Here is a 16386-nt window from a genome sequence, read left to right as displayed (position 1 = left end):
AAATAATTGTCTCACAGTATATCTGTTGCTCTAGAAAACAGGTGGTTTTTTTTATCACTTAAAATTACATATGCTCAAGGTCGTCTTTGAGCCCCCATACAGGACTTAAAATGTTCTGCTAGATTTTGAACAAGTAAACACTCTCAGCAGCATATCATTATTCACATTAGTAGCTTTCAAGGCAGCAGTGTTTATTTATTTCCCTTTTTTTCCCTGTGGGGTGGGGGGAGTCCTGCTTTTATCTAGAGGAACACTGAGCAATAGTTTCTCTAAGGCTGATGAGGCTGCTCGCTGAAGCCTGCAGTTCTTTTATGAAGCATGTGTTTCACTGTGGCCCTCAGCTTTCTCTGAGGGGCTTCTTCCCGAGGAGACTGCCAGTGAGATCCCGCTGCCACACTGAGCCACAAGATCTGAGACACTGCAAACTCCCAGCATTAGCATCTCTTAATGCAAAACAGCATGGGGTCGGTCAGTGTTAGCTTTCAGCGCAGCCGGGCTCCCTGGTGAAAGGGCCAGCACACCACCACCACCGCACAGCTGACCAAGCAGGAATGCTGAGCCGGACAGAAGGCCCAGGGACATAGCTGTGTGTGAATTCAAATAAGTCTTCATTTGAACTGCTTAATCATCCCGCTGCGTCTGCAAGGACGGAGAAATGTGGTTAAAAGAGGTCACACCAGAAAGTAATTTAGCCACAGACACCGTGAGGAATAAAACTATCTGAGCCTAAATAATAATTTAATGAGCTGCACATGGCACTGCCATGCTTTGCCCCTGTTTTTCTGAGGATCTGATTTTTTTTTTTTTTTACTGACATATAAAAAGAAATTGGTTTCTCTTAGTAATAGCTTCAAGTTATCAATGAACTAGAGTCAACAGACAATTTGTCCAGTTCCATTCAACTTGCTGTCCGTCAGCGTGCAGGGACTATGGATAATGCATTTTGCATACCTACATATCTTCCTTTCATTGACATAAAGTGAGATGCATTACTTCCATTGCATGATGATTGGAGACCATCTGTGCCATCTAACAAAATCTCCAACCTCTTGATGGATTTGCAGCAGAGTGACACACAGAACAGAGCATACATAAACACATGTCTTGTTCTTTCTAAGGCAGCTCAGGGAATGACAGAAAATCCATTAGATCTCAGGGTGAGAGAAGCATTTGCAAGCAAATCCTTATAGATTAAATTGCTGTAAAACTAGATTTTTCTGAATTATGTTACTAATATTTTTTTTGTTGTGTTATTAAAAACAACCACATATATTTTTTGGATAAATATATTTGCTTCCATCAAGTCTTTTCTACTTACTTGCCTCCTTTGCAAAAGCTTGTTTGGGGATCTTATATTTCTAAAATATCAACATTTTCTACCTCGGTGATGAAGGTGAAATTATAGTCACAATTCAATATGTTTTTTCCCTATTTTTCCATAGAGAGCGAGTGGAGGACTGAGCGCTAAACACATCACGTTGTTCTCGGCACCTGTTACCTCTCAAATGGGTCCAGCAAAGAGAGCTGAAATTCCCTCATGTATCTTCCATTCAGACTTCTCTAATGTCATAAGAAAAAGCAAGTCCAGCAGAGAGAACCAGCCTCTGAGAGTCAGTAGAGTGTGCAGCTTCACTGCCTTCGTGACAAATTCTATTTGTATTTTTATAGACAAATGGTACTCAACTGGAAATTTTGCTCCTGTGATTAGCCATAGGAGATGTAGCAGTAAGCAAGATTTAATGATTTATCTGGGCGCTTGATAGCTTTTGATTAATTCTGTATCGAATAGCTCACACCTCAATGCGTTGATCGGGTGTTTGGAGCATGTCATATCATTTTATTTCATCAGGTGTGACCATCACTGCCATAGATTTCATCCACTGTCCTTGTTCAGAAATACAACATCCCGCAACCCAGGTCTTTATACCGAGTGGTAAATTGAGAACCTGGCCTCTGTATGTGATTTGCCGAATGTGGCAAATGACACACACTGCAAGCACAAAATCTGGTATTATATTGATTCAGTCTATTATATATATCCACTGTATCCACTGAAATAAAGAGCTGATATAATGCTATATAACGTATAAGTTAATACTTTTATTTTAGTGCCATATAAGGTTTACATAGCACAGAATTTTCTCATCACAGAAACACCTATTTTCCGTCTCAAATGCCAAGGCAGCCAACCCAAAAATCCCAGTCTGCTCTTATTGGTTTGTTGGCTCATTTAGTGCTAAATTGGACCAGATGAAGGGATGCTCTGCTGTGACTGGTTGTCGATTTTATTGTTGTTGTTGTTGTCGAGAGTAAAATTCAAAGTTTGGCTACTGCATACACTCTGAGTATTTCATTAACAAGCTCAATACAGTAGCTCATGAGTAAATGAACATACCCAGGACTTCTCAATAACCAAGATTTCTAATCCTTAAGTAAAAATCGTAACTTTACATTAGTAGAAATATTACAAGGAGTTTGAATTATTTTGTATTCTTTTATTTTTAATTTTTATTTTTTTATTTTATTTTACTTGTTTGTGGAACATTAACCATTAATTTTTATTTAATCTTTCCCTGAGTTTTGTGTCACTATTTTTCTACAAATGGGACAGCAGTCTCCCAGTAATTATAACATTCCACCATTAGACATCTCTCTTATTTCTCAGAGTGCAGGGTGAGGTCGTAGCTAATGAAGTGGATTTGCCTTAATTACTTGTCTAGAAAAGCATCAGGAGGCCTTAACCAGTGCATACATCTGTTAGAAAGAAAAATGAATATGCCACATTCCCAGACTGAATGGGTATCTTTAGGCTTCTGTTTTGAATGTCCTGTGAAAGTTTGGCTATGGTAACAAAGTCCTTCTCTGACTCTCTGATAACAAATGAATCTTCTTTTGTGCCAATTTTGTTGTGCAAAGCAGTTCAATAGAAAACCATTTATTTTCTTGCATCCTTTGGATAGTAGTGAATAATTGTTGCTGAATCACCACATCTGTGGGGGTCATGTTTCACTGTGCTTGGTCTCAGACGCGTTTCTTGTCTTTCTGTTTCTTTTCAGAAAAATAAGAATGACTTTCTGCCGGGCTGTTGAGCCAGGTGCGACGAGCATTTATCTTTCTCTTTATTATAATCTGTTCTACTGTGCAGCGTGCTGGGAATTGCTTATAAACAGGTTGGCAGGTTTGGGAAAACTTCTCAAAAAGCCAATAAAACAGTTGGAGTGGACTGTGCATGCTAAATTATCTTTTGTAATTTGCAGCTTTCAGGGTTCTCCGAGGTTCATAAAAACATTGTAGTGCATATAATTTTGGTTGTACTGCAAAACTGATTTTTAGATTGGCAAACGTGTGGACCTTGACCCCCTACTGGGCCATAAAGTACAGACTTGAGTTAAAAAACAAAAAACATTTTCAGCTTTGTAATTTTACTTTAGAAGGAAATTGCCTTTACATATGTGCATTTTAAAAAGAAATAGAAAAATTAAAGTTAGAAATTTACATGTTCTTTCAGACCTATATTCAATCCTGAACGTATAACTCATTAATAGTTAGCAAACAGCTAAAGCAGAGCAGTGGCTGCCAGGTGCTAGAAGAAGAGCTACGATGAAGAATCGGTCTCAGCAGGCAGCAGCTCATCAGAAGGGAATGCATCAGTGAAAACACAATAAAGGAAATTGTTTTAGGGGGCATATGATGATCAAAGGTTTGATTAAAGGCTGCAGAAGATTTTCAGTCGCTGATTTTTTGCAACTGCTGTCTTGAATTTAGAGATGGCTTTTCTGTGTTACAGTATCCAAAGGGAAGGTCAAAGGTGGAATACCCAACCAGAATTATTTTCCATCAGTTTTAAAACTGTTGATACATTAAGGTTTAAAATGTAAATTTAAATCTAAATATCAGAGTAGCTCAGACTTCAGAAAGTATATTTCAAATATGTTCCTCCTGTGGTCTTTAAACAGAGCGAACAAAAGAGGCAGTAGTCCTAACTATACACTGCAAGCGCATTCTGCATACTTGTATTAATTTATACTTATATTAAGTTTATGATATATTGATGTGCACCAATTTATTTTCGTGGTAATTTTTTATGTTGTAGCAAAGCTCTTAAGAGCCTTGTTATAACACTGGGGACTGTTTCTATGGTCCCCAGGTGGAACAAAAATATGTTAGAGGAATTAATCACTTGTTGCCCTACATTTACTTGATGGTCATACAGTAGGAAGTAAAGTATTTGTTTACCTAAAAGTAAATGCATTCCAGAGCAGCGATGCATTTGTCCTTGTGATATATTTCTCAGAGTATCTGTGGTGTCCCTGTAACTAATTAGCATATCCTTATTAATGGCTTTAGGGAATCAGTTACATTACTGAGCAGGAAGGAGATCATCAACAACCGTGTGGCTTTACCTCACACTAGTCCACTGCTGATAACGACTGTGGTGTGCTTCTCTTTCACTGTCTCGACTAAGCACAGAGGCAACATTGTGCAGAAGTGGAGAACTTAGTAGCCGACCATCTGTCAGTGCAGCAAATGCATCATATAGCAATTACTTCTTTCAGCGGTTCTTTTACATTAGAAAATATGTAGATTACGTGGCATTGAGCCAGGTGAAAATTTAAATGTTTTCTCTTTTTTTTGGTGATAGTTAATGGAACGTAAAGAAACAGAAACAGAAACACTAGACTGAAACAATATGAAACTGTGTATAAAATTACCTAGTGCCTTGTAAAGCAACAGCTTGTTTAAATCCTGAAAAGAAACAGGCTTGCTTAATACAGCATGGTACATTTTGTGTTGATTTCTTTTGCTGAGCCATTATTTAGCATGCCACCTCTGAACACAAGGGACTTTATACCCACTTTGCAGACTAGACCTAAGCATTGAAGCTTAATAATAATGTTTTCTGAATACCCAGTGTGCACCTTAAAAGTTCTTATTGTGCCTGCTTTGATTGACACATGTTGATATCAGAGCTTCATGTTCCTGACCCTAAAAATATCTGAAATGACTCTAAGCTTCTTGACTGGCATGAGTAGGTATCGCTTTAATGAAGGAGCTGATTATACAAAATAAGCTTTGTGTGTGTCTGTATTCTGCTCTCTCTGCTGTAAATTGGCAATTTAGTGTTGTGGATATCTGTGAAATAAAGGAGGCTTACTGCTATAAAGAAAAGCCACTCTGTGTAAAGCCGGGAGTTCATTGATTGATGAATGGCTTAGCAGATGTGGAAATAAATGGATACAGAGTGCATACAGACATTGGTCCTCTATCTCATGAATTGCACACTATCAAATAGTGAATATAAAACCACAGGGTACAATTTCTCCTTCTAGACTTCATATCTAATAGTTTTAAATCCTCTTAAAAAAGTGACAATATAGTTGGTTAAAAAAAAAAAAAAAAGAAAAGAAAAAAGAGCAAATTTTCCTGCTAAAAGCTTTGAAATGGTACATAACCAGTGGAGTCACTCTTAATCTGGTTGATTAAATCTGGATCAAATCATGAATGTGTTTCACTTAAGCTGCGGCAGTTACGGGATTGAAGTTTGGAGGCAAACAAAGTATTGTTTATTTAAAAAAAACTGTGCATGCTCAAAAAAACGCTAAATGCAAATTCAGAAAAGCCCAGTGAATTGGTGTGTTTCAGGAAGAGGCCAGCTAATCTGTTTACACAGGAGTCAGTGTCTGATCTGAGTAAACTGTCACAGGTCTCTGTGGGAGGTAGAGAGAACACTCTGATAGAGGTCAGTTAGAGAAATAATGAGCAGAAGTACGACTTTTTTAACTGCGTTTTTTTGTTGGTAAGTGAAAAGGTGAAAAACTTAGTAGTTTTTGGTGTTAATTTATACTCACTGGTCAGTTTGTGATGATAAGTCCAGGCTCCTGGTACTACCAAGTTCCTTCAAAACTGCCCTAACTCTTCATGGATTCATCAACATACTGGAAACATTTTTCTCAGGGATTATGGTTCATATTCATCATCACACACTTGCTGCAGATTTCCTTGATGTGAGTCTCTCATCTCACCACATCCCAAAGGTGCTCTATTGGATGAAGATCTGGTCACTCTGGAGGCCGTTTGAGTACAATTAACTAATTGTCATGTTTATGAAACCTGTTTGAGATGATTTGAGCTTTGTGACATGCAACATTACCTTGCTGGAAGCAGCCATCAGAAGACAGGTGGCATTTAAATGATGTCCAATTGGTACTGAGGGGCCTGAAGTGTGCCAAGAAAATATCTTATACGCCATTACACCACAAGCAGAAACCTGAATCATTGATACAAGGCAGGATGGATCCATTCTTTGATGTTTTTTTACCACAAACTCTGACTCTGCCACTGTAGAATAGCCTAATGTACTTCAGTGTGAACTTCAGTTGTCTGTCCTTAGCTGACATCAGTGGTCTTCTGCTGCTGTAGCCCATCTGCTTCAAGGGCTGATGCGCTGTGTGCACAGAAATGCTCTTCTGCATATCTTGGTTGTAACAGTTGGTATTATAGTTTATTCTGCTTGCTTATCAGTCTGGCCATTCTCCTCTGACCTCTGGCATCAACTATGCCTCTGGGCATTGTGTAGTTTTCAGACTACACTCTGTGAACCCTAGTAATGGTTGTTTGGGAATCCCAGCAGATCATCAGTTTCTGAAAGACCAGCCTGTTTAGCATCAACAATGATGCCATGAGCTTTCTTCCCCATGCTGATGCTCAGTTTGAACTTTAGCACTTTTGTGCACGTCTACATGCCTAAACACGGTCCTATGTGATTGGCTGATTTTTGCATTTTGCATTGCAGTTGGACCTAATAAAGTGACTGGTGAGTGTATGTGCTACCGAAGCTATGTCTAATCATTCATCAGTCAGAATATTGTTCCTGACTGGGTTGAAATAACACCATAAGGCGTGAAATAAGCTTTGGATTTGTCTTAACCAGTTAGTTTACACACATGAGCTTGCTTTCACAAACCTTTTGGAATGTGCATCCTCAAAGGAGCTGCCATATTCTTGCTATGCTGGCAAACAAACTGAATCTGGCTGTCTTTGATGGTGCTTTCAAAGGTAACCCAAAAGTGCCTGAAAGCAAACAGTAAATGAGTCGAATTTTTATTCTTTTAAAATATCTGTTCCATGTTTTATTTCTTTTCTGTTTTTTTTTTCTTTTCTTTCAGACGGAGCCTTTCAAAATCACTCTCGGCTGCGGACGCCTCCTCTACCACTCTCCCACTCCCACTCGCCCAATCATCAGCACCATGCAGCCTCTATTAACTCCTTGAATAGGAGCAACTACACACCACGGAGCAACCCAAGTCCTGCGCCCACAGACAGCTCCGTTCCTCCTGAGGGTCCCGCCAGTGGTCAAGACTCTGGCAGTGCACAGGACAACTGGCTACTTAACAGCAACATCCCCCTGGAAACAAGGTACTGTGTAGTTTGTCTCTCAGACAATGTATAGAGAAGTTGGCATCTGGAAGACTTGAGCTGAGCTGGTGCCATTGAACTTGGTGTTTCCTCTTGTTCCTGCTGTCCGCTCCATATTAAATTACCACAGTGCTAACAAGGAGCAAAGCAATAAAATGGAAAATATCCTGCTAGGGGCAAAGGCCTATATTTGTGATGAACATGATTTTGTGGCAAACAAGAGAAAAGTGGTGCTTTTGGTTCGCCTAATACTAGGAGTCCTAACAGGGGAAGCTATTGAGTTTAAACAGCAGAGTAATTACAATCATGTTGGATAATACCAAATTATATTCAGGCTCCCGTGAGCAGGCTTCGTAGCCCCTCCACTTCAGCCCTGAGTTTTATTTATTTCATATTAATCAGCATTCATTTCTCTAGTATTTCTCAATAGGAGGCCCTTGTGTGAAGTAGGTCTGTCAAGTGTTATTGTAACAAAGGGAATATCTGGTGTTTCTTTGGATGGTCTTATTGCAAGGCGGTATGAAATTAGGAATACTGAGGCAGAATTTTCTCAACCTTCCAAGATATCAATTTAGTCTGCTAATAGTAAAAAGAAAAAACCCTTTGTTTTATAACTGTTGCAATTATCTCTTCAAAGCAGTTAAGGCTAAAAACAACAGATCACAATGACAAAAAATTGCGCATACCATGATGTTATATTATATTATATTATATTATATTATATATAAAAGTGAATAGTTTGTAAATTTAAATAAATGCAGCAATTGCATTTCTGTTTCTTATAGGTAAAAGTGTTATAACAAATAATCAAGAATGAGCAAAACCCACAGTTCTGGCCAATGACAGGTGGATTCTTCATATATATTTATACTGTTTAGAACAGGTAGTACCCTAGTGAAGGTGTCACTGAATAATGATTGATATCGATCTTGTCAAGCTGTTAGACAAGTACTGTTCAGGCTTATTATAATTTGGTTGGTCAGCTCAGATTCTGTCAGTAAACTATGATGAGCTGAGAGAGGACAGAATTTCTTTCCTCCATTTATATCGCTTTCTCTGAACATTTTTCTGAATTCTGACTCGAAAAAATCAGCTCAGAAAGTGTGCACAAGTAACAGTAGCTATTTGTTCTTAGCTGCCGCATAGCTTTATGTACAAAAGTTAAGGTTTGAATATTGTAATTTATTTCTTCTGTTTTTTGAAAATGTTACATAACAGCGTCCTCAGTTTAAATGTTGCCAATATTTTTAATATATTCAGAACTTATTAAAAACCACTGGTCTGTGTGATAAAATACATTGCCATAAATTAAATAGCTGTTGACAGGAAAATAGCTAATAGCTAATTTGGCGTGGCTAAGAAACCAGTCTTGAACAGACTTATTGTCTCCTCTTTCAGTTTTTGTGAGACGCTTCAGTCAACAGGAAAATGAGAATCAATTTCAGCTGGTAGAAGGACAGTTAGTTGTATAATGAATGATTACACATCATCCAGCTCCAGTTAATCCCGTACAGGTATTCCCTGTGGAACAGAAAACAGATGGTGAGGAGAGGCTAGAGTGCTGCTGAAATCACATACAGAATCGAGTCTGTATAACCTATTGCATTGAAGGAAAAAAATGACACCTAGCAAAGTTCCAATAAGGAAACTGAAACCATTAGCAATATCCGCATGGACCCTGCAATATTAAATGTCACTTTTACTAAGTTAATAGTATTAAAATGGCCCTCTCTTGTCACTTTTGGGAAATTTAATTTCACTGATAAATTCAGCACTGGTATATTTCTGCCGTGCTTTAGCACTGGAAAAATGCCAGCAGTTGGTTGGCCCTGTCCAGCTTCACCATTTTTTTTCTGCCAAGTTTCTGCCAAGTATTTCTTTCTTCGTTAAAAGTAGCATTCTTCCCTAGAACACAAGCTTTAAAGACTATGAACAGATTTTACTGCTGGCCGCAGAGGAGACTGGGATCAAAAACAAAGCTTTTCTCTTGTACCATGCAACGTGTTCAGCCTGCCCATTGCATGTGGACAGTTCATTTCTCCATTGCATTGCTGCTGTATTTCCTTATGGAACAGAGCTCTCATTTGGGGGGGCAGTGAGACATGAGACTCTAGAAATGTTTGCTGAAAATGTGTTTTAAGACATGTAGCAACCATTAAATGGGGGGAAAAAAGTAGCAGTTAAGGATACTAATCAGTATAAAGGCTATGAAACCTCAGTGATGATTTTCATTAGACTTAGAGTAGTATTTGTGTGTAATAGACTTTAAGGTTCTTATTTGTAAGTGATGCATTGTTTTCTTCCAATCACAACCTTAAAGGAGCCAGAATACTCTAATGTTTATCAGAGAAGAGCAAGACGCTTGCAGAGAAGGGCAGGGCTCGTACAAAACAAGGTATGGCAGTGTCCAAATGAGGGGCATAAGACAGGTAGATGTTATTTGTGTCACACCTTTGTAGAAGTAGTTCCATAAGGGCCTTGGTTGTTTTGTTTTTTTGTCCCATACTGTCCATCTTGAGCTCCATTTGTCAGTTGTTGATGTTGCTTGGTGATCACAAGTTGTATTGGCCTTTCTGTATTTCTTGCACGCATGTCTCACACTAGCTTCATATCCATCTTTCCACCTGTGTGTAGAAACATAGCAAAGCAGACATTCCTAGAGACTTTACAGGACAACCTCATTGAGATGGACATTCTGGCATCAGCACGCCACGATGCCTCGTACAACGACGGGTATGTTGCATGTTTGCTATCTGGCTCAGACTACTGTCAGGATCTGCTTTGCCATGAAAACAATAGATGCCTGCACTATTTTCCATCGAGCATCCTCTGTTTTGAAACACTGTCAATCATCTGTGTACATCTCCTGCAGTGTTACAATCCTTGCTGTATTTGTCCCTTCCCTGTTTTAATACAACTAACAATTTGCATCGAGTAACATTGTTGGATTGTATTGCTTTTGAATAATGGTAAACACGACTGCTGTGTGGAACACAGTTGCCCATGCTGTCTCCTGTTGCTTGAATAGGACATGTGAGAGATCTGTCCTGATATGTATAAATAAAATATAGTCTCGGTGACTTTCCACATCATACATTGTAATATGACATTCAATCACGCTCATGTCACTGTTGCTCGAGAGCTTCTTGTATGCTTGTCAGTAAAATGGCCTTGACAACAGTGCCGCTGCCACTGGCTCTCTGATGGGCTGATCATCCGGCACTTGGACATGTAGCTGTACACGTTTTCTGAGATAGCCAGCCATGTTCTTCAAGGGCGAATAAATCTGCTCAACTCCATGCTGAAACCTTATATAATGTATCTCTCCTCTACGTAGCCTTGACACATGGTTACGGGGAATTACTCCTCTCGCAACGGATGGAATATATAAACAAGAGCCAGCTGTGGTCACTCGTCCTCTGAAAGAGATTTAATATAGATTCACAGTTTCAGCTGTTTCAACCCGAAATGCCTTAGTTTTCTCACTAATCTAGCATGACTATGGTAACACTACTGAATGTGCTTGGTATTACTTACCACTGGAAAGGGCCGTACCTGGATAGACAGTAACCTGCAACGTTATGGTCATGAGCACCTAGTGTTTCTGTTAGAACTAACAAGCAAATGTATTTTCCCAGGCACTTCCTATTCAAACCAGGTGGAACATCACCAATGTATTGCACAACTTCACCAGGATACCCTTTGACCTCCAGCACAGTTTACTCGCCTCCTCCACGACCTTTGCCTCGAAACACCTTCTCTCGACCTGCCTTCAGCCTGAAGAAACCCTATAAGCACTGCAACTGGAAATGTGCTGCTCTCAGTGCCATCCTCATCTCAGTAACACTGCTGTTCCTGTTAGCCTACTTCATCGGTGAGTCACCTCTGACACTCTCATACACCAAGACGTATACCTCTGTCAGTCACTTCCAAACCCCGCCCCTCACTTGAATGCAGACATAGGATGAATACATACTTTATCATTTCCTTCTGTCATCCATTTCAATAGTGATGAATCTGTCCTCTGCACCTTATATAAGCATGGTTATATAGGGACTCACAGATTGACTCTTTGCCCACACAATTTGTCTAAAGAAACATTATCATTCATAGATTGGACTGACTGAATCTGCAGACAGGCAATCCAGTGTCTTGCTCTTGCGAATAGCCAGGATGTGAAATAAATTAATAAGACATCAGCCATCACACGAGAGAGGGCTGCACATTTAGAATATTCATCTTATTTCATTTAAGATTCCCTAAACAGCATTCTCAGGTCCCAGCTGGGTAAGGACTATCAGATAAGTTTTGCTATTAAATCATTTCTGCTCATTTTGACTGCTGTCCTCCCCTAAGGCATTGATATTCATATCCGGTCATACTGTTTTCATTTCTGTGATCTATATACACTAGAAGTGTTTACACAGCATTTTGGTTGCAAATAATCACAAAAAGACAGAAATGAAAGGATAAAATATTAAAGTATATGTGGGGGGTTCCTGTAAGCAATCTCCATATCAATCAAGCGATCTCGCTTCAGCTTCAGACTGTCACAAAGCAACTTCCTGATGTTTAAAACAATCATTCCCAACAATTTAATTTGCCACATCTTGACATATGGAGAATTTCTAGAGGAGAGCAAATGTTTTTAGAACTTAGCTAACTATAACGTATGAAGCTAATGTCTTTGTTCTTGGATAGTAGAAGGATTCGTAAAACTGTGGATAAATTAAATGCCAGTGGCAGCCCTGTTGGTACATTCAAGGTCACTAACAACATATTTGGAGTTCAGTCTAAATTAAGTAAGCTACAGGTTGACTGAGTTATTACTATAAACTAGGCTATGTTTGGGGTTCATGAACAAGGAGAAAAGATCATGTTTGAAACAAAGTGTCAGAGGTTCTGTATTACAGTGAGAAGTCATTTAAAATTTCACAAAAAGGTTTGTTTGAATTGTGAATTTAAATATTGTCATTGCCTTGATTAGCAGATATTTCCAACAGTCTGCTGATTGGAATGAAAAACAAGCAACAGCTTTTGTAATTAAGTAATGAAAGATCACTGTAACCCACAAATAAAAAAAGGAGTTGATACACATTTCCGTTTAATTTATTTTTACCATATTATGTACATCTGGTTTACTGTGAATTTCTGCTTAATATACAGATGGCTACACTGTTGAATTTAAGTCTTAAATAGAAAAAGGAATAATTCATTGTGAAGGATGGCGAGAACGCTGTTCATTTGCATGAAGTTGATGAAAGAAATCTTGATAGTTCTGCTGGGTGTCACAAGGGAGATACATTTTATGAAGGTTATTTGTTGTAGATACACATTAGGAAGTAACAACCACAAAAGCTATCATTAATTCTTCTCTTTAAGAACACACAAACTAAAATGTGATTATTATTTTTGTTACCAGAACCATTTAAACTGAACTGTGCTGGTGTTAAAAAAAAACACACGCAAACTGTTTGCTGCTCATATTATCTACATCTACTTGTTTTAAATTGGTAGGCAATTTAATATGACCAATTTTAGTTTGGTTTTCTTTTGGCATCACCGGTGTAATTTGGATGTTAAAGTAGAGATACAATTTGTGTCTTCTGCTTGTGACCTGGCCAAAAGCCAAAGATCCCCATCAGTCTGATGGTGCTTAATCAGACTCTGTAATTATAGCCTGCAAAGCTCAGGCCATCTCTCAATGCACCACAAGTAAACATGTTGGAGACCAAGCCTCACCCTAAGATCAGAATTTCAAATCAAGAACGTGGGTCATATTTAATTAAAAGCTTGATGAGAAAATACATTTAATTCCAAGTGCAATTAATTATTGAGGTCTGTAATTGGGAACTCTGGGTGAGATGTCTAATGAACCCAGTTATGCCTTGTGACAGATGTTTTGACATGTAGCACAGTTTTATTTTTTCACAGCTGTGTAAATTGGAACATTTTGAAGTGCAAAAAGGTTGGGAGTTTAAGGTGCCACCATATTGTCTCAGTGGTTGCTTTCTCATTAGCACATTTTTATATATTTCTCATTTTAAGGTCATCAGTATCCTCTTGTGTTCCCTTCCATTCACCCTGGGTATCTAACTAAGCACAATTAGGCTGGTCCCCATCTATTGTTAGACTTTAAGGTCATCCAACCCGGTAAAAGGCTCTGTAGCCCCGGTCATACCTGTTTGTATGTCTTTCAATACCTCCCAATATCTTAGCAATCAATTACTTTTATAGTGAATTATTTTCCACAGCCAAAAAACGTTTTTTCCCTTCGTTGAAACCCCTTTTTGATTTAATCCTAGAATACACAATATAGATTCAAAGTCCTATATTTATGTGTAATGATAAACACCTGTGCTACAGTAATATTTGAATATACTATTGTTTTTTTTCTTTGTCCTATGCAGTATCAATTAGTCATTGCATTTACAACTACATAATATGTGCTTTTTTGGTATATTAACAAACATTAGTTAGAACACAGGTATAGAGAAACAGACAGATTGTGTTTAAATTCAAAGAGCAACAATTGGAAGTATTCATTTTACCACTTAAACATGATTTATACAGAACATCAGAAAAAAGCATCAATATGAATTTTTGCAGGTTTTAGCTCAAGGTCTTAGCTTTTTGGTAATTTCTTTGTTCCATCAGGCACTCAGATTGGATGGATGCTTTGATGTGATGTCTTTTTTCCATCCCAGCTGGCATTAATATTTTTTTCTGCACTGAACTAAGCAACACTGAAATTTCTGTGGCAAATCACAGATAGCAATACGGTTTGACTTCCTCAGATTGGCTGAGAAGTCTTCTACTACAGTACCTCTGCCTCCTAATTGGCACATGGCGTGACTCAACTTCCTGATAAGTGAAAGGAAGGCACAACATGTGCTCAGGACAAAATGGACAGTCCTATAAAGCACAATACTCGTGACAGGTCAGCGGCATCATTGGAATGTAGACACAGCGTGTCAGTGCCAGCGGCTGTCATGTTAGAAGTACCTTGTTATTCCTAATACCTGTCTTTAGTTTGCAGGCAGTTGCAGCAGCCATATTACTATCATTGCACAGTGTTTGCAAAGTTTGAAAGGCAAGCAAAACCAAATTAGGAGGCCTCTCCACTGGCTCAGGTCCAGTGCTCTGCATATCATAGATACCACGAAGGCGCTGAAGTAAATCTTTAAGGATGGGAGAGGGAGGCTCTTTAACCATTTTCCATTAGGGGCCTCAGGGACAGATGGGATGAAGAACGGGGCTCACAAAGACGTGATTACTAGGACACTTGGAACGACATTGTGCCTGGTGACTTTGTGATTGTTCAGCAACGTACACTGACTCTTTCCATTTTGCCAGTCAGTGTTGAGCTACAAATCAAAGGAATGTCATTCTGGAACTTACAAAATGGCAAATAAAGCCATCTGTCTCTTCTATGGTTGCCTTCCACGGACACAGTCACTTCCACAAGCACTGGGCATGCACAGAACAGATGCTGGTATTGAAGATGAACTTTTATCATGTTAGGGAATGTTTGCATTGTGGTTTCCCTGATAACCACTCCATTGCTTGTTGTCTTTATTCACAAATCCATGCAAATATTTTAGTGAGCATTTGGTACTGCTTAACAAGTGTGCCGAATAAATTATTAAGGACTCTTAAATACATCATGCGCATGCAGTTCTAGACTTAATATAATGCCAGTTGCTTAATGATGCAAACTGGGGGATTTGTGTCTAAAACCCTTTTGTTTTTACTCTGATGAAGACACAATCATCTTCTAGTCCTTTGTTTTTGGAGGGTTTCTGACCGTGGCCTAACGAGCTAATGCTGGAACTGTATAGTTGTAGAGGACCCTTTTCAAATAATGTATTCTCCCGCTTCATTATTATTATTGTTGTTATTATTATTATTATTATTATTATTATTATTATGGTAACCAGTGGTAACCACTTTTATCTGATAGCAGGTTGATTCTTGGTGCAAACTCCAGTCTCTGTGCTAGCGTGGGTTTCCTCCCACAGTCCAAAGACATGTTTGTCTGTCTCGCTGTGACGGACTGGTCACCTGTCCAGGGAGTACCAACATCTCTTGACCTATGCCAGATGGGATGGGCTCCATCCCCCTGGTAACACTAATCTACTCAGGCAGTTAAGAAAATGGGTACATAAAGTTAGTTGTAAGCGAAATCCAGACCAGTACAAACATTAGTCTCGTTATTCTCATTTTGATTCTTTTTCGAGTAAATGCAGTAAATTGACAAACAAATTTCTGTCACAGTCATTGTTATTCTTAGTTCTTGCCGTAATCTTATAAAATGACTATCAAATTTCTCCCCAGCAAAAAGATTACAAGAAATCAGTTTGACTTTTGTTTTGTGAGCTATTAATGTTATTATTATCTGTTTTGTATGAATAATCCTGAAATGCTTATGGACATGACTCTGTGCGCTTATAACGGGGAAACAGAAATGAAGAAAACAGCGTTGTGCTGTAAAATTGTCAGTTAATTTCTCTCCTCATAATTTAATTGCATTATAATATCCTTGAGGAGCTTAAGAGAACCAGCTAAACAATAAAACAGCTATATCGAGTTTCTTGGCCTTTTCTGCTGACTGTTTACTTCAATATTGGCTTTTGCCTTGCTAAGCTTGCCTTGTCCATTCTTTTATTGGTAATCTGTCATGGTCGGCCCCTCCTCCGTCTGTCCTGCGCTTTAGTGCCATTGTTCCAAAGGACATTTCTTTTGTCGACCTTGTAAAATATCCGTGTGCTTCATTCAGTCTGTTCACATTGAAACACCCCTGGTGTCTCCCTGCTGATTTGTTTTTTCTTTGTCCTAACCGTCCCCTAGTTTTGCAGGGGACTGTAACGGTAATGTGCTTGGAAAAAATGGTACTCCAGTGTTGGTGTGGTGAGACAGATGTTGTCCCATGGGGTCAAGATAGCATTCATCTTGTGATTTTACTACTCA

At 38.7% G+C, this 16386-nt stretch overlaps 1 protein-coding gene across 12 annotated transcripts in view; it reads left to right on the top strand.

Moving 5' to 3' along the window:
• tenm4 (teneurin transmembrane protein 4) overlaps window positions 1-16386 on the top strand; it is a 144182-nt gene that overhangs the window by 57380 nt on the left and 70416 nt on the right. For 6 of the 12 annotated variants that reach the window (XM_082503101.1, XM_082503107.1, XM_082503100.1 and 3 more), the window contains 4 exons: window positions 7167-7416; window positions 9737-9811; window positions 10051-10149; window positions 11055-11290. In XM_082503101.1, coding sequence (XP_082359227.1) covers window positions 7167-7416; window positions 9737-9811; window positions 10051-10149; window positions 11055-11290 — 660 coding nt within the window. The remainder of the gene's footprint in view (window positions 1-7166; window positions 7417-9736; window positions 9812-10050; window positions 10150-11054; window positions 11291-16386) is intronic. The other 6 variants (XM_082503102.1, XM_082503109.1, XM_082503108.1 and 3 more) reach the window with 3 other exon arrangements.

This window comes from Aulonocara stuartgranti, assembly GCF_965226115.1.
Source record: "Aulonocara stuartgranti genome assembly, chromosome: 14".
NCBI lineage: Eukaryota > Metazoa > Chordata > Actinopteri > Cichliformes > Cichlidae > Aulonocara > Aulonocara stuartgranti.
This window is presented reverse-complemented; position numbering and strand designations above follow the sequence as displayed.